The 18,797-nt window shown below is 31.8% G+C and overlaps 2 protein-coding genes across 2 annotated transcripts; both read left to right on the forward strand.

The window, feature by feature from the left end:
- The first annotated feature begins 5,088 nt into the window (after window positions 1–5,088).
- On the forward strand, window positions 5,089–9,039 carry LOC120119030 (protein ALTERED PHOSPHATE STARVATION RESPONSE 1-like). Its single transcript, XM_039138944.1, has 5 exons — window positions 5,089–6,797; window positions 6,967–7,038; window positions 7,137–7,342; window positions 7,936–8,159; window positions 8,283–9,039. The coding sequence occupies exons 1-5, from the start codon at window positions 5,747–5,749 to the stop codon at window positions 8,956–8,958; spliced, it is 2,229 nt and encodes a 742-aa protein (XP_038994875.1). The 5' UTR covers window positions 5,089–5,746; the 3' UTR covers window positions 8,959–9,039.
- A 7,979-nt stretch (window positions 9,040–17,018) lies between these two features.
- Window positions 17,019–18,585, forward strand: LOC120119006 (ethylene-responsive transcription factor ERF060-like). The gene has a single exon (XM_039138921.1). The coding sequence runs from the start codon at window positions 17,407–17,409 to the stop codon at window positions 18,421–18,423; it is 1,017 nt and encodes a 338-aa protein (XP_038994852.1). The 5' UTR covers window positions 17,019–17,406; the 3' UTR covers window positions 18,424–18,585.
- Window positions 18,586–18,797: the final 212 nt, after the last annotated feature.

Consider the following 18,797-nt stretch of genomic DNA (forward strand, 5'->3'; position numbering starts at 1 on the left):
TCATGGTTGGATTTGACATCGCCACGACTGATCAAGATGACATTTATTTGTTATCATGTCGATCTTCTCTGCTTTGGACCCTCGAATTGATTTGAATACGCATTTTACGCTCGTGAATATTTTTCTCACGTCGCTTGACTTTGATTTGCGATTTGTCAGTGGTCTTTCAGTAGTTTTACCCCTTTTTGTGGTTCATTTATGGATGCAGTCAGATTTATTTGTATCTTTATTTTGTTTGAGTATTGGTTAGGTTTTTTTAACATTTTCCTTTTATGGTCATTGAGTGATCTACGTGGCTTATTTTTGTGTCAATGGTTATAGGAAAATGTCCTAATTATAATTTAGTTTATGTTTACGATTATACTCGTAAATCTTCATTGTAATTCTGGATATTTTCTATTTTTTTTAATAAAACTAGCGTTTCCTATAAAAAATTATTTAAATAAGTTAAATATTATATCAAATAAAAATAATATTATTTATAATGAAAATAATGATTTTTAATTAGAGAAATACTTTTTATCTTAAAAGTTGTCATCTATACAATTAATTTAATTTATAATTGAGTTAATGTTAGGGATTAATAGAAAATTATTTAATTAAAAATCAAAATATATTTTTTAAATGAAAATAATTATTATGATATTATACTTGTATCTTTTTATATAGTTTTTAAATAGAATAATTTAAAAATATTATTAAATACAAAATAAATAAATAAATAAATACATTTGAAGGGAAAAGAAAAGAAAAAGCTTGTAAGATGATAAGCTGGCCTTAAATTTGTACATTGGGTGGTGCATAACATGGGTTCCACCGTTCCTTTCACTTTTAACAAAAATTTTAAAATTATTTAATCTGTTTTTGTCCCTTTTATTGGAGTGGTTATTTTTTTCTCCTCCTTTAGGGCATTTGGGCAAATGTTAAAGTTGCATTCAATCTCCTCTTTATTGACCCATCCCTCACTAGGGATGTAAACGAGATAACTCGATTCGAAAACTCGTGAGCTTAAAATTTTTAAATTTGACTCTAATTCGAAATCCTGAACTGAAACTCATGAGCAGCTCGAAAAGGTTCGAAATGAAAAAAAAACTTAAACTTAACTAGATTGAAGCCTCAAACTCATACTCGAACCTAGATCTTAATACATAAAAGTTTTACTGTATTTTTTTTAAAAAAAAATCAACACATAAATGTTAATATTATTAAGATTTTATTTTTTTTAAAAATAAAACCTTAATATATTATATTTTCGAGTTGCTCATGAGCTTTTCGAGTCGAGTATCAAGCAGCTCGTTTCAGCTCGTTAAGAATTCGAGTCGAGCTCGAGTTCAAGTCGAGTTCATTCGATCCGAGTATTTATTGAGTCTTGACCGAATATTTTATTTTTAGGGTATTTTTAGATAAAATGCCCAAAAAATAAGGGGAAAAGTGTCAATAAGATAAACATTTTAGTATGAACATAGTGATCTCGGTGATAAAATAAGTATTGTTATTCTTTGAAGTCTCAAGTTTGAGCATAATAAATGTCAGAGGTGTAAGAGTTCAATGTCAAACAGTTAAGAGTTATCTTTAAATAGATATCATCTTATACTTTTCGAATTAATAGAAAAAATATAGTAACGAGAGATATGAGAAAATGTAAAATCGTTAGTATTTTCCAGATTAATTAAAAAAACATTTTCTTTCCAAATTTTATATTTATAGACATAAAAAACAATGACATGTCTAAAAATATTTTTTATATGAAAAGACAAATACAATTTGTCAATAAAATGGAATACTAATATAAACAACATCAGATTTTAGGATTTAAACAAATAAAATTTATGGGTCAATAAAATTTCTGAATGATTATGTAAAATTTATTAGTTTCTCACTGATTCATAATTATTAGATTTAAATAAATAAATAAATAATTTAGATTTAATTAAAATTTGTAACCCATAATATTTTTCCTACAACTCATGGTAAAATATTAACCTTATTCTTCTTTTCACAGTAACTTCATATTCTTCATCGTTCCTCTGTCTCTTTCAAACAGAAAAAATCTCATCGTTCTTCTTAGCTTTCTCTGCTTTCCTGCGAGTCTGTGATTCATTAAGGTTGATGTCGAGCTTTGGGGTATCTTTAAGGGTCGAGTATCGCTTGAGATATGAATGTGCAAAAGGTAATTGTTGAGACGGACAGCAAAAGAAGCCATCACTGCGATTAATGGTGGTCGAGATTCAAGACGAGCTTCACCAATGATCCCTCGTATTGCTGCCTTCCTCGATCGAAGCTGGTTTGCATCGTTTTGCTATGTCCCTAAAGATTGTAACCGTGTAGCTAATGGTTTGACTAAAATAGCTTGGAGCTTCACCAATGATCCCTCCAGACGTTGCTGCTGAACTCATGGAATAAGACTATCAGATGAGAAACGTTTCAACAAGGAGCATGGATGCAGTCGAGAGATTTAAATTACGGTTGCGGTCTTATTTTTATCGTATTACTTTTATCGTGATTGTGAATATAACGGATGTTATTATAATCATTGCGGGTATTATGTTGGTGAATTTTTTTTTAAAATGAGTTGATTTTTTTTTAAAAGAAAGTGATTTTTTTAAAAAAATTAAAATAACATAAAACAGCGGAATAAGGTTCGTTATTGCCGCGATTGCATGTTATCCGTTAAACTGCGGCTGCGATCCGTCGCTATTGGTGTGATTCCGCTGCATACCGCTATTTTCCGTGAGAACGATCTCGAATGCCACTGCAACCGTAACATAACAACCATGATATTGCTATCCAGTCGCTATTTGAATCCCTATTAATAATTGAAGAACTTTTTAGCTTTTTATTATGTTTTCTCAATCCTTATTAGTGAAAAAAACACATGTTGTGACCAGAGACGGAGCCGAGACTAAATATTATGGGACAAAATATTAGATTTTGTAAAAAATGCAATGGTTTATTAGCATGGTTTTCAGAATCGGACCGGTTAGCAAACCGATCATGCTATCGGTTCACTGGTTCAACCGGTCGAGCCGGTCCGACCGATCGGAAGAACCGGACGACGTCATAATTATTTAAAAAATTAAATAAAAATACCAAAAATATTTAATAAAAAATAATTTTTTATATTACAAGTCATATTCAAAGCAAGTCATAACATTTATAAGTTAAAAACCATAAAATCAAGTAAAGCAAAATGATTCAAAATAACTACAACATAATATTTAAGGTAAAACATATTAAATAATAAATATAATTATATAACTATAATTAAAAAATAAATTTGGGGCTAAAAAAATCATAACAAAATGATATTGTTTGGTTTAATTTTTTTTTTTTAAAAACAATCCACATGATTAAGAAACATAGAAGAACATCCTAAAAGTCTAAAGAGTAAAAATATGAGACCAAAACAATCCCACATAGCTAAGAAACATAGAAGAGCATCCCAACTAACTTCTATAAATAATAGAGGTAATTTGACATTCAAAATCATTGAGTCTTTTGGTGAGCATTAAGTGAACTATTATTTCACTTCAATCAAGCTCGAATTTTAGGCTTCAATCGAGCTTCTAAATTTTTTTTGAGTTCAAGCCTTTTCGATTTCAAGTTTCAATAATATATTTCGAGTTCGAGTTGAACTTAATAATTTTTAGCTCGTGAGTTTGAGTCAAGTTGAGCTTACTTTTAAAGTTTTCAAGTTCGAGTCGAGTTCAGCAATACTCGAGTTCGACTTGGCTCGTTTAACAAACGACGTTGTTTGGTTTAATTTTTAAAAAAAAAAACAAATTGTCGATTTTTTCCCATTTTTCCCGATTTTTTTCGGTTTTCAGCCGGTCTGGTTCGAATGGATCAACGGTTTCGGCCGGTTCACTAGTAACGGTTCTACCGATGTAGATTGAACCGGACTAGACAGCGATTCTCGGTTGAACCGATCGGTCCGGTCTGTTTTTCAAAACACTGTTTATTAGGTATTTAAACTCAAATTTCAAAAGACAATGCTTAAATTATTTAATATTTAAACTTATAATGACCTAAATTGTTATTAGACCAAAAAAACTTGAGAACATTATATTATCCTTATTTAGTTCGACCCATGCTTAATTAAATATTTAATAAATTATTATATTTTTAATTTAAATATTTATTTTTAAGTAAACCAAAATAATATTATACCCAAATTTATCGAATATACAAAACTTTTACAGGGGCCAAGCCCTTTGGACCCAACGTAGCTCAGTCTTTAGGGTTAACTACACAAATGGTCAATTATGTTTGTATTTTGTTTACTTTTAGTCATTGGTTTCAAAATACATAAAATATGGTCACATTTGTTCTTATTTAAATAAGATGTGGTCACCACGAGTTAAGTGATGTTAAATATTTAGTATAATTATACATTTAATCCATGTTATTTACATATTCTCTCAGTGTAGTCATACTTTTAATCATCCAATTGGATGATGCAACTATCATTGGTATCACATGTCGTGTCATGTGTCACCATTCGATTATAAAACTAACTTTATTTTAATTTAACAAAACAGAGAAAATTGGTGGAGAATAAATATATTAAACTAAAATAAAGTTAGTCCTCCAATCGAATGGTGACATGTAGTACCGGTGACATATGACATCATTCGATTGAAGAATTAAATTTATTTTAATTTATTAAAAATATGACTAATTTGAGAAAATGTAAATAATAAAGACCAAATGTGTGATTATACCAAAATATCACTTTACTTAATCTATTAACTAATAACGATAGTTAAACCATAATAATCACATCTTAAATAAATAAAAATAAAATTATTATATCTTAATTAAATAAAAATAAAAATGATCGTATCTTATGTATTTTAAAATAGCGATAAGAATGAACAAAATACAGTCTTAAGTGATAATCCGTACAATTAACAACATAACATATTTTCAAGTTCATCTTATTAATTCAATTAAAAGAAATTACAGAAATATCTTTCTTTTCAAAAATCGAAATCTCGTTAAAAAATAATAAACGAAAAACTAAAACTAAACCCTTATTAATTTACGAGTCTTGAATATGATTAGTATTAACTGAAATGGAAGAAGAAATTAACACACAAAAGGAGGCAATCTCCTCCTCTCTGTCTTCACTAACATTAGATTCCTCTTTTCTCACCATTTTTTGTGTGTTTTTTCTCTCTTTTATTTATGTCACTTCATTCATCTATCATTTCCTCCTCCTCGATCTCTGCAAAAAGTTTTCAATTTCATTACTGGGGCAAACTTTTCCAAATTGCTTCAAGCTTTTATTTTTCTTCCCAAAAGTTTCGAGCTTGGAATTCCCATTGGCTGCTTCTTAGCTTCCATCCATTAACTTGCTTGATTTTATTACACCCTGACCACTTGTTTTTCCTGCATTGTTTCTGGGAGGTTTCTTCTCTCGTATTTCTGTCTGTCTTTGTTGAAAACTACCATACCACACCTCTGTTTTTTTTCTTCCCTTTGTTATTTTCCTTTTATTAAGTCCAATAAATTTCTCCATCTTGTCTCCATCGTCGTAATAAAATATTTCCTCCAACTGGGTTCCCTTTTGTTCCTGAGAAAAAAGCTTGCTCTGTTCTCCTCTGTTTCTCTGGACTTTCTTCACTAGAATGGCTTCCTTATGCTTACCCAAAGTCGGTATTTTTTTTGCTTAGTCTTTAGTGGCTAGAAAAATGGATTAATTTCATGAAGTAGATAGTTTTGATCTTGGTGAAGGGGGAAAATGGGTAGTGGAAACTCAAAAGCTGACAAAAATGAAGCCTTGCGTCTATGTAAAGAGAGAAGGAGATACATAAAGCAAGCCATTGATTCAAGGTATGCTCTTGCGGCTGCTCATGTTTCTTATGTTCAATCTCTTAGAAATATCGGTATAGCTTTAGGAAGATTTTCTGAAGCTGAGATGTTGATAGAGTCTTCCGTAATAACCTCTGCTACTGAGCTTGAGAAAACCCCTTCCCAGTCCTCCCATCCTTCACCGTCTCCTTCTCATTTAGGAGCCGATGTTTCTGATTCGCCATTGGAGAATGGGAGTCCCATTTCACCGGTAACCGCGAGTTTGAGTTGCATGAGAGCAGGGAATAGTGCTGCTGTGACTGTTGAGGTGAATCCTGCTAATGGTTGTTCTTTGGAGGATGATTCATTGGAGATGGTAATGCCGCCGCTGCCTCCTCCTCCTCCTTTTGCGTCAGGCTCTTGGGATTTCTTTGACCCTGTTGATGACTGTGAGAGTTTTAGATTCATGGGGAACAATGGAGTTGATGTGGATTTTGAGGATTTGAGAGGGTGGGGAGAGTTTAGGAGCAAAGGGATTGATCATGGAGATTTGGAGGAAAATAATGAGTTCACCAATGGAACTTTGTGGCCTGAATCGGAGAGAAAAGCCATCAAAGTGTTCGATAGTCGTTCCGCTCGGAACTATTGCCGTGGTAGTTCTATGGAGCATGATATGTTTTTAATTGGATTAGGAGGAAATGGTGGAACTAGGCAGACAAATGACAAGGAAGTGGAGCATAATGTCAATGGTCCAGGTGAAACTTTGGGAAGCGAAGGTACTCCTGAACAATCAAGTTCAATGAGGGGAAAAGCTATGGGAGAGAAAGATTTATCTGCAGAAAGAGAAGATCCTTCTGAGTTTATAACCCATAGAGCCAAGGATTTTCTTTCAAGCATAAAGGGTATCAAACATCGATTCTTCCGAGCCTCGGAAGCAGGCAGAGAAGTGTCTCGGATGCTTGAGTCTAACAAAATCAAGGTTGGATATTCAGAAGCTGAAGGTAATCCTGTTTGACCATGAGACACAGTTTTACTCTTCACTGAGCTTTAAATTTCGGATTCTTCTTCAAAATATATTGTCTATTCAATGCTAGTGCTGCATATGGTCGTTGGTCATATACTACTGATTCCTATCCTGCTAACGTCGTAAGATAAAATCGCTTGTTGTAGGGGGATCCTCGACATTGCTGGCAGCTTTCCAACCTGTTTGCTGTCGTCGAAAGACAGCTTTGGTTTCTCGTGGTAAGCTCTCGCTTCTGTATGTGTCCGCCGCATTGCATACTGCCAGAAAACGGACTTGTGGATTTTTACTTGTTTAACGTTTTTTACTTGACCGATAGAGCCAGTGCAACATGCAACTAAAGTCATACATTGGAAGAGGTTGGCATCTTCGAGGTCTTCTTCATCAAGGAACCCGCTAACCACGGCCGATGCTGATGACAGTGGAAATGATTTTATCGAAGAGTTCTGCATGATTGCTGGTAGCCATTCCTCCACCTTGGACAGACTGTATGCATGGGAAAGAAAACTCTATGATGAAGTGAAGGTACTTTTTGTCTTCTTCATATGGTATAGAGAAATATACACGCCCATATATGTTCAAATATTAGTTTTTTTTCAGGATTTTTTGTTTGTTATGTACATAGTGAAATTGGAAAGATGATGATACAGCTGCTTAATTATACCATGTCAAGTGCATATGTTTTATCACCAGATTTTTCCGTGCAAGATCCTACCGAAAGACTGGAATATGGTGACTAATATAATTAGCTTCTGTCTTCATGTTGTGTGCTATCACTTCCGAGTGTTTCTTTAGTTTATTTCTAAATCGTCGGTTGTAATCGTTCAAACTTCTAAGTTTCAGTCAGTAGGTTAAAAAATGTTCGTTATATGCTTTACATTTCAACATTTTCTTTCTTCGATAACGCTCAAAGCATGATTAAGTTGTACGGAAGCTCTGTTAGGTGAGTTTTATATGAGTGCTGGGAGCAAATACATTAATCCATGCCTTGGTGCGAATTGTAGAGAAGTTTACTGAGTATTCAATCAATATCCGCAAGAATTTGTAGCTTTGATTTAAAGTCATCGAATGGGTGTGTTTCTCTTCGATACTCTTGACTTGTTTGCTGCACCTGTTAGGCTAGTGAATCTATCAGGAAGGAGTATGATCGGAAGTGTGATCAGCTCAGACACCAGTTTGCTAAAGATCTTAGCACCCAAGTGATCGATAAAACACGGGCAGTTGTAAAGGATCTACACTCCCGAATTAGAGTGGCACTTCATTCTGTTAATAATATATCGAAGCGAATTGAAAAAATGAGAGATGAAGAGTTGCAGCCACAACTTGTAGAGTTAACTCAGGGGTAAGCTCCTTCAAATCATAAATTTTTGAATGACTGAAACTTTACTCCCACATGCACTCGAAAATCTCAGTTTTCTGCAAACATTGGCATCCGAGTCCACTAAACTAATGTTTGTCTCTGCAGATTGCTTAGAATGTGGAAGGCAATGCTTGAATGTCATCATTCACAGTATATCACCATCTCACTGGCATACCATTCAAGTAACTCAACGGATGCGCCACAGGGAGATACGAGGAGGCAGATTATGGCGCAGCTTCGGCAAGAGATCGAATGCTTTGGTGTAAGCTTTACCGACTGGGTCAACAGTCATGCATCTTATTTGGAAGCTCTGAATGGTTGGCTGCAGAACTGCATCAAAGAACCGCAGGAACGTTCGAAGAATCGGTATCCGTTCTCACCTCATCAATATCTGGGATTCGGGCCACCGATAATTGTCCTATGTCGTGAATGGTCGGCTGGGATAAAAGCCTTGCCAGCGGAGGAACTTAGCACTGCCATCAAATCCTTCTTATCTGATATTTGTCATCTAATGGACGACCAAGCAAACAAACTACCAAAATTAGACGGATCAGTTGATGCAAACAATGGAGAACCGGGGAGAAAAGACGGTCTTAACGCGTTAACAGACGAGGATACAAATGATGATGTATATTCAAACTTGAGCTGCATTCAGGCGAGTTTGACTCGTGTTCTTGACAGACTAAACAAATTCTCTGAGGCCTCGGTGAAGATGTACGAGGATGTTCGACAAAAAGGTGATGGTGCTCGAATTATGTACCTCAAGTTGCAGGCCAACTAGATTATGTAAAGCTATGTGATGATTAAAGGATAAGCAAACATTAAGATTTGGGTTTTGGAATATATGGTTGTAAATTAAGAAAGTTGCAAGTACACATGCAGGACTCGATAATCTGCAATATGATCTGTCTCACGATGTTGTTTCAATCATGATTTTGTATCTATCCGTTTGAATGTGAGTTTTTCTGTTCCAATATTTCTAAGTAACTAGTTCTATGTATTCTGGGGATTTTATTTTTTATTTTTTATAATCTCCGATATTCAATCTATTAATCAATTAATTTGTATTGAGTATTGCAGAGGTTAGGTAGGCTTGTAAACGAACCGAACGTACACGAACGGAGGTATACTCATGTTCGTTCATTTAATAAATAAACGAACATAAACGAACACAAACATAAACGTTGGAGACCCTACCCTTCCATTGTTCTTTCATGAAAAATAGTCGACAATGCAAATCAACCAAATCTACAGTGATAAATAGCGTAAGAGCTGATTAGCAATGATGAAATGTTTGAAGATATCAAATATTTCGATCGATCTTTTAAAAATATTAAATGATTCACAGGACTTTAATTTAACGCTACAACATTTATTTTAGTAGTCCATGATTACATATGAACAATCATTTTCCACTATGTTATTCTAATAAATTCACCGGCTAAAAGTTTTGTGACATCAATGTCAGACTTCAGTGAGATTTGTTACTAATGCGTATTTTCCGTTGGCAGAGTAGAAAATTTAACAGCATGAAGATTTCGAACTGTACAAATTGGACTACAAGGCAATAACATAGATCCGAAATCCCTCCGATGTTACATATCGTAACTGATATTTTTGCTAAATCACCATTCAAAATTTTAACATACCTAAAGTCTACTACACAACTAAAGGTCACACAATAACTATGAAAACAAAAGTTCATTGTCAAAGTGTATTTTCTACTTATTAATGGGTTCTTCCTGGAAAACTCATTACTTCCGCTATTACACTCTTTTTCAGAAATTGTATAGAAACCTTTGTTTTGTTTTCTGGCAAATTCTATATATTTTTCTCTTTACTGATGCTCATATACTTCAAATTGTTACCTTTATCTTCCCATTTATTTCTAGAAAGAAATATGATGTTTTCTTGAGTTTTAAATATGAAGATACCCGCAATAACTTTACATATTAACTATTAAGCCAAATAAAACAGAGAAAGAGATAAAAACATACCTGTAAAACTTCAGATTGCACTATAATATAACTTGTTTTGAAGCTTTCACTGATCGTCTCCACTCTCCAGTGAACACTAGGGTTTGGGGAAAAAAGGGGAAAAATGAATATAGGTGCGAGGTGCCTCACGGGTTAACATATTGGATTTAATTTACAAATAAAATTGGTTAATTATGAAGTTGGTCATCAGAATATCAAATTAATTAATATTTTTAAGATACTTACAAATTGGTCACCAAAATTGATTTAAGAAGATTGGGTTAAACATAAATGAATGAACATGAACGAACATAATCGAACGAACATAACCGAGCGTTCACGAACGTAAATGAACAAACGAGACCTATGTTCGTTCATTTAATTAAACGAACATAAAATTTTGTTCATGTTCATTCTTTTAATAAATAAACGCACATAAACGAACTTCCAGTCGCACGGTTCATGAATGGTTCGATGAACGTTCAGTTCATTTACAGGCCTAAGGTTAGGGCAATCTCTCTAATTCAATTTGTTCTATTTCAAATATGTTATATTCCTTATTTTACTAAAGATATCTAATGTCTGATCTTACTAGACCAATTTATTGTCCGTGAATATTTGAACTTCAAAACAGGTCTGAATATGTTGAATTTTTTTAGGGTCCGTTTAATAATTTATTAAAAAATTAATAATATTAGCAATTTAATATTTCAAGTATAATTGATAATTTAAAATTAATTTCTTTTTCTTAAAGGGGATTTGTATGATTAATCATGGACCACACAAAGTACGACATCAACAGGAGTTTCGTTAAAAAAAATCCTCCCTAGACCTAAATGTTAGTGGTAATTTAAAATTAGAATTATACATTTGAATTATCAATAAAAAGATAAAAAAAATATTAACTAGATAAAGACCTACGTATGATTCAGTCAAGAATAGTTCCATTTCTTTTTATTTTTATTTCTTTTTAAAAAATGATTAATATGGAGTAAATAGAGGGTAATATGAACGTTGATACTCCTAACATTCTTGATGGTTGAACCTTAAATCTCAAAGATTAACAACAATTACATTACCACCGAGATCATTTAATTTGTGTTTTTCAATTAAAAGCAATTATATATTTAAACATAGTCAAAATATGATTTTTAAATATTATAATAAAATAATAGTAATTAAACTAATACTAGAGTGATATGATTTGAAAAAAAAAAGAGTAAATGTGATTGGTAATTCATTCGATTCAATTTGAATGATGTTCATCTTTTATGTAATTCTCGTTTTATCCTATAAATATTGTCTATTATTGACTTTTTTTTTGTCAATTTTTTTAAAATTTGACTAATTATTATTAAAAATGTATAATTGATAAAAGTATGTAAAAACACATTTTAAAAAGTAATTTTTAAATATATATTTTATAAACTTTAATTATTTAAAATATTTAAAATAATTAAAGTAAAAGTTTTTTTTTAAAAGTCAACAAATAAAATTTTATGGGATAAAGGAATAATTATTTTAATACAAAAGATTGATTGCAAATATGAGCAAATAAATGCATAAAACATCGTCATTGTTTATGTCATCAAGTGATAATTTAGCCATCGTTTCAATCACTGTTATTAAGAGTCTGAATAAGAAATCTGGTAATTGACGATAATTTTATATCGCCTTCGAAGAAACTCTAATCCCCAATGGTGAACAAATTTTAGAAGCAATAACTAGTTTAATATCTTATCAGCAGCCCACATTGCTTTTTCTTTCGTCGGTTTCTCGAGATTTTGTCTTGATTAATCCAAATCGACCTGATTACACATCAAGTTTTAGTCGGTAAATTTCTGAGTAAGGATTTTTTACACATACAAAAATTCGAACTTAAAATTTACTTAAACAATATTAAATTCTTTATCACTTAAACCAATCTCATTGTTAACAGTCTATTTTACTTTGTTGCTTCATCATCATCTTTTATTACTTTTAAGTGTAGACAATTTTTTAGGTCAATTATTTTTCTATATAACACTAGACTTATTAGATTATTAAATTTTAAACATATTTCTGAATTAGTGGCCGTGAATTGTCCGTCCAATTTAGTTGGTAGAGTACAAGACTCTTAACCTTGTGATTGTGGGATCAAGTACCACGGTGGACAATTCATAATTCTGATTGCCGGAGGTATTCCACGGAAATTGCTCTCAACCCGTTGGGGGTAGTCTATCACCTTACTTTCCTCTCACTCCATTATATAATGGAATAGGGTTAGCTAATTTTTTTTCTTAATTAGTGGCTGTGAAATGGTTTGGAACTTTTATACAAGATATTGTTAACAAATATTTTAAAATTGTAATTAGATATGAAGCGAGGACGTCAGTTTTAGTGTTAATTATCGTAATTGGTATTTTTTTATTTTATTTCCTCGTATAACATCTTTTTTTTCTCATGTATTTTTTAATTTTTAATAATTTAATCTTTATTACTCATTTTCTTCTGTATTTTGACATATTTTTGTCGTTTGATTGTTGTTTTCGTTTATCTTTTTCTGAATGATAGGTTTAACGTCATCACGATTGATTAAGATGACACATATTTATTATCATGTTGATGTTTCCTGCTTTGGACCCTCGGATTGAATTTGATTACGTGATTTGCGTTCGTTGATAGTTTTCTCATGTCATTTGACTTTGATTTGTTGTTTATCGGGGGTGCTTCAATAGTTTGATCACCTTTTATAGTTCATTATTCGATGCAATCGGATTAGTTCATATCTATCTTTTGTTCGATTTTTTTAGTTGGATTTTTAACATTTTTCTTGTATGTTCCTTGTGTGGTCTTAGATGACTAGTCTTTTATGTAAATAATTATAGAAAAATGTCTTAATTACGTATTTAATTGACAATTATAATTTTAAATTTTCATTATAATTTTAGACATTTCATCTCTTTATAAAATTAATCACTTCTATAAAAAAAAATTAAATTAGATGTGTTTCTTTACTTATTTGAAAATTAGCTTTAAACTTGTTTAGTATGAACACTTGTTTTGGATCATTACAGGCAGACAATATACAAATATTGGAAGCAACAAAAGTCAATTATGGGCTCCATCCAATTTTATGATTAGCTACGAATGATTGTGATTAAGGATGATATGAAAAACTAATCCCTTTATATTATATAAGGATTATAAATAAAAAATTAAAAACTCAACCAAAAGACTGAAACAAAAAATATACACAAATAAATTTGATTGTATCGATAAATGAGTAAAAAAAATGGGATTAAGCTAGACCATCGAGAATCGCAAATTAGAACCGAGTGTTGTAAGAAATTATACACGAACGTAAAATCGCGTATCCAAATTCAATATGAGGGTTCAAATTAGATAAGATTAGCAGGATTACAAATGTGTGTTATCTTGATTAGAAGTGACGTCGTCAAATCCAACAATGAGAACACATAAAATAAAAAGTGATCAAACGATCGAAAAAAATATGAAAAATATGTTAAAAAAGAAGAGAAAATGTGCTACAAAAGTCATATTATTCTATTAAAAAACTAAAAAGTATAAAGAGAGAAAAAGAATCGATTATCAGTGACTAATATCGAAACTGATATTGTCGCCGATTAAACAAATTAAAAGAAATGATCTAATTTACAGAGAGTAACATAAATCTTAGAGAGAGAGAGAGAGGAAAATTTAGGAGGATGTGTTCTAAGACAGCTTAAGTTTTGATTTCAACATTTTCAAAGCAGTCGAACTTAAAATTACATTTATTTAGAATAGTCTCAGCAATTTTTTGGATTTATGTTGTATATATGAGTTTTATAGGAATGTTATGAGAGTGTTTTGAGATTCATCAAGTTTAAATATATATCGAGTCCATAACAAATAATATATCATTTATTTGTACTATATAATTTTTTATATTTATAGTGAATCTATGTTGTTTTTTTCAATCTGTGCGTAAGTAAGATTGAATCTCATTAAATCTTGTCTCTTGCACGTGTTTTATTTCCTATTTATATCCCTTTGGTTATATTTGTAATTATAAATTCCTAAAAACGTATCATGGTTATGGTTTGAGTTGTGAAGTTTTAAAAGAATTTGTTTATTGTCATAACATTTTTTAACGTTATTTCCATTTTAAGAGGAAACCTTAAATTTACGTTTACAACTTATTTTTGAAAATTTGAATTTTTGATAAAATTTAATTTGGAGTCGTTGTCGACCTTTTGATTATATAGGTCGAATACCTAAAGATATATTTTAAGAAAAATCATTTTAAAGAAAAAATTAATTGGTACTTATCAAATATTCATTTTAAGAGTTTAGAAGTCGATTACGAAAGAGAAAGAATAACATCCCACAACATCCAAAATTCATATACGATCACTTATATGTTGTCGTGACAATGAAAACTATAAATTCAAATCGAAAATTAAAGTGCCATCGATTTTCTTGAACACTTGCTGTAAAAAGTTGAACAAGTAGGGACCGAATTTGTCATTAATTTTGAGTGATGCTAATATCACATTTAAGACTTGAATGGGAAATGACACATTGAAGAGGTCTGAACATGAAGGTGGTTTGCTTGACTTGGAAGTGATATCCACGTAGGAAACGACGTGTATACGAGTCAAAGTAGGTCCCGTGCCACTCCCTCTCCCCAATAATTATAGTAATAAAATCATTTATAAATTTAATTTAATGATTTTGGGAGTAGAATATTGGGGGAATTTGATATGTTTATCGCTTATTTCCTACGCAATCTTTGATTTGAATCCCACCCCCAATTCATTTTCTCATTGCTTCCATATTTTTTTCACCTTTTTTGATTAAGAGGTATTCGTATACTATTAAATTTGTTTATTGTCCAAATTTTTTGTCAATTATCTTTTAATATTATTTAAATTCATCATTTTTGATATAATCATCGGTATCTGAATTATTGATCGACTAATTCAGATCGAATATTGTTGAGACAATAACGACCCTCTCAAACTAGTTTACTCTATGCACAATCGTCATGATTTAAATCACTGACCTTGTTTAAGAGATCTACTTCATCATCAAACTAAATCAACAGGTTGTTGAATTTAAATATAAAATATAAAAAATAAAAAATATTTTGAAAACCTTAAATCAAGTAGTTTTCGGTCTTATATACATTTTATAAAATTTAATTGTTTGAAACATTTAAAATAATTATAATCAAAGTTTAACTTTTAAAATGATAATAATGGACACATTAAGTTGGACGAAAATATAAAATATCAAATTATTATAATAATAATAATAAATAAAATTATATTATAAAAATAAACGAACAAATATATTATAAAAACAAACACAAATAATTATGTTCATAACCATTTTAACATTTGTTATTCCTTCATTCAACTCAGCTGACATATGAATATATGGGTTGGTCCAATGGGTTAAAAATTCATTAATAATTCTGACAAATATTAAAATATGATTCTCACTTTACCAACATGTAAGCTGACGCTAAAAAAGTAAAAATACCCCTCAAGAATCTAATGCTCATTCGGCATTTATTCAACACGAATTTGAATATATTATTAAAATGTCATTTTCTAGGGGGAGTAAAGCATATAAATGATTCTTCTATTGTAACGAGTTATTTTTTTTTAAATATTTTGATTATTAAAAATTATAAAATAATTTTATAATTATAAAATATTATTTTATAATTATGAGATTATAAACTATTGATAGTTATAAAATAGTCATCTAACTATTCATATGTTTTAAACTCGTCTTTTTCAATTGAAAAATTGACGATGGTCTAAGTTGGACGTTAACTTATCGACTAAGATATGATCAAATTTGATTCCATAATTATTTAAGTTGTATTTATGAATCAGTTCTCTGTTTTCATCATGCAGTCGAGCCAGTGCTTGAAACGTTATGTCATCGAGTCAGTACTTAAAAACAACGATAGTACCAATATAACATTATTAAAATATGATTTTATCTTATCTCAATCGGCAAGTTAATATCAAGTTCAAACGTTAATCAATTTTTTTAACGAAAATGAATGAGTTTAGAATATATAAATAGTCAAAAGATTATTTTATAATTTTTAATAATTAAAGAATTTAATAAAATAATATTTTATATTTAAGATATTATTTTATAATTTTTAATAAGAGAGATTCAATAAAACAACTATTTATAATGAGAGATCATTTGTATACTTTGTCCTTTTAATTATAATAGCTATAAAACCTAATTACGAGTATGATAATAACACGCAAGTGGTGATGCTCTCGGCGTTATTTCCCTGCTTTCGTCGTCACATGATTAAATCCAATTGACTTTAATCATCATTATAAACATGCTTTTGGTTTTTATTACCAAATTTTATTTTCTCCGCAGACAGCACTATCCACATTGGATTATCTCAACATCTATTTCATTTAATTATTAATTAATTTTGGATGAAATTGTTTTGCTGTATTCATCTGACGTTTGCATAATTAATATTTAATTTTCCATAACTTGTAATTATATGTGTTCAGTATTATGTTGATATGCACAAACTAATTTATCTATAATCAAAGGATTTATTGGTATTATTAAAATTTATAAATTCAAATACAAATAACTGCAAGTCCAATGAAAAGTTTTACCCGTGTAAAGCTACCACTCGTCATCCTCTCGAATGAAGGCATCTTCGAAGTTGACAACAAGGGAGGTGATTAATTAAATTCTAATTATCTCATAATTATTTAAAAATTAATTTTAATAAATCAAAGGGATTTGAGAGAGGAGCACATGGGTTACTTTCATGGGTTATATAAGTAGGGATGAGCTTACCCAGAGAATGCAAGAGAGTAAACACCAAGGTGAGGTCACCCAGAAAAACAGAGAGAATTTCAATTTCCAGATTTTACAGCAGTCTTTGATCATTTCACTCTTCTTCTTAAACCCTTTTTTTTCTGTAATTCCCGCTTCTCTGAATCCATTTCTGTAATCGTCTGTCTTTCAAGCTGATAGAAGAAAAATCTGTCCATAAAACAGAGCCTACAAGGTTGTTCTTTTGAAAGCCAGGTGATCCAGAATAGAGATCCAGGTTTCTTCTTTTTAACAAAGTTTGTCTTTATTTTCATCAACTGAGAGGGTTTGTTTTTGGTCCCCCGAGGTTGTTTTTTTACTACCAAACTATTGCCTGTTCTTTAGTTTTGGTTAAGAAACAGGTAATTTTTAGATTTTGTTTTTTGGATATGGCAGCCACTATAGATATGTATAATAGCAGCAGAAGCTCGGTTTTCTCAGATCCTTTGAGAGACGAGCTAATGAAAGCGCTTGAACCTTTTATGAAAATTGCTTCTTCTCCTTTGTCTTCTTCATGCTCTTATTCTCAGTTCATCGCTCCGTCACAGCCCAACTTGTACCCTGAATTTTGCTCCCCATCGAGCTCCACACACTTGTTTTCGAATTATGGGTTCTCTAACTACGACAACATGATGTGTTTCGAGCAAACAGGTTCACTCGGGCTTAACCAACTCACCCCTTCTCAAATCCTCCAAATTCAAGCTCAAATCCTTCAGCAGCAGCAGCAGCAGCAGCAGCAGGAACTGGAGCTTGCGTCCATGGCTACTGCTGCTGCAACAGCATCTCTTCAAAACCAGAGGCTTAACTTTCTTTCCCCAAAGCCTGTCCCTATGAAGCATGTCTCTTCCGCCCCTCAAAAGGCTACCAAACTCTATAGGGGTGTGAGACAGAGGCACTGGGGCAAATGGGTAGCTGAAATCAGACTCCCGAAGAACCGAACCCGCCTTTGGCTTGGCACTTTCGATACGGCCGAGGAAGCAGCTTTGGCTTACGACAAAGCCGCTTACAAGCTTCGGGGAGACTTCGCCAGGCTTAACTTCCCACACCTCAAGCACCAAGGAGCTCATGTTTTTGGAGAATTTGGTGACTACAAGCCCCTCCATGCCTCGGTTGACGCTAAGCTCCAAGCCATCTGTCAGAGCATGCAGAAGCAAGGGAATTCGGAGAAGACCGGTTCAGTTTCGGATTCAAAGCCTATAGTGAAGAGGGAGGAGTTTGATCATAAAGTGGAGGATTCATCACTGTCATCATCAGCAACAGCATCGGCTGATGAGTCCTTGGCAGGATCTTCTTCACCGGAATCTGATATCACTTTCTTCGATTTCTCTGATTCCAGGTGGGAAGACAGTGGAAACTTCTGTTTAGGGAAGTACCCATCGGTTGAAATCGATTGGGAAGCCATCTGAGGAGCCAAGAAAAGTAGAAAACCCCGACAAGTATCATGTAATTTTTCCTTGTATTTTGTTAGGTCAAAGTATCTTTTGGTTTGTGATGTAGGAGGGTTTCTGTTATGGTCTCTACAATGGAATATTTGACATTTGTAGAGGATCCACGGAGGCTTTGAATTAGATTCTGTATCATGTTTAATATAATAATATACTTTGTCAAAATGTCCAATGTGGTACATGAACTTTTATTCTAAGTATTATTATAGTACCTGAATTAACCTTATTAGCGAGTGTAGTACTTAAATTATTATTTCGTGTATTATTATGGTATTTGAGTTAACACTATCAGTAAGTGCCAAATCAATTAACAAAAAATCACATGTACTATGATA

This window comes from Hibiscus syriacus, unplaced genomic scaffold (assembly GCF_006381635.1).
Source record: "Hibiscus syriacus cultivar Baekdansim isolate YM2019G1 unplaced genomic scaffold, ASM638163v2 tig00110330_pilon, whole genome shotgun sequence".
Lineage (NCBI taxonomy): Eukaryota > Viridiplantae > Streptophyta > Magnoliopsida > Malvales > Malvaceae > Hibiscus > Hibiscus syriacus.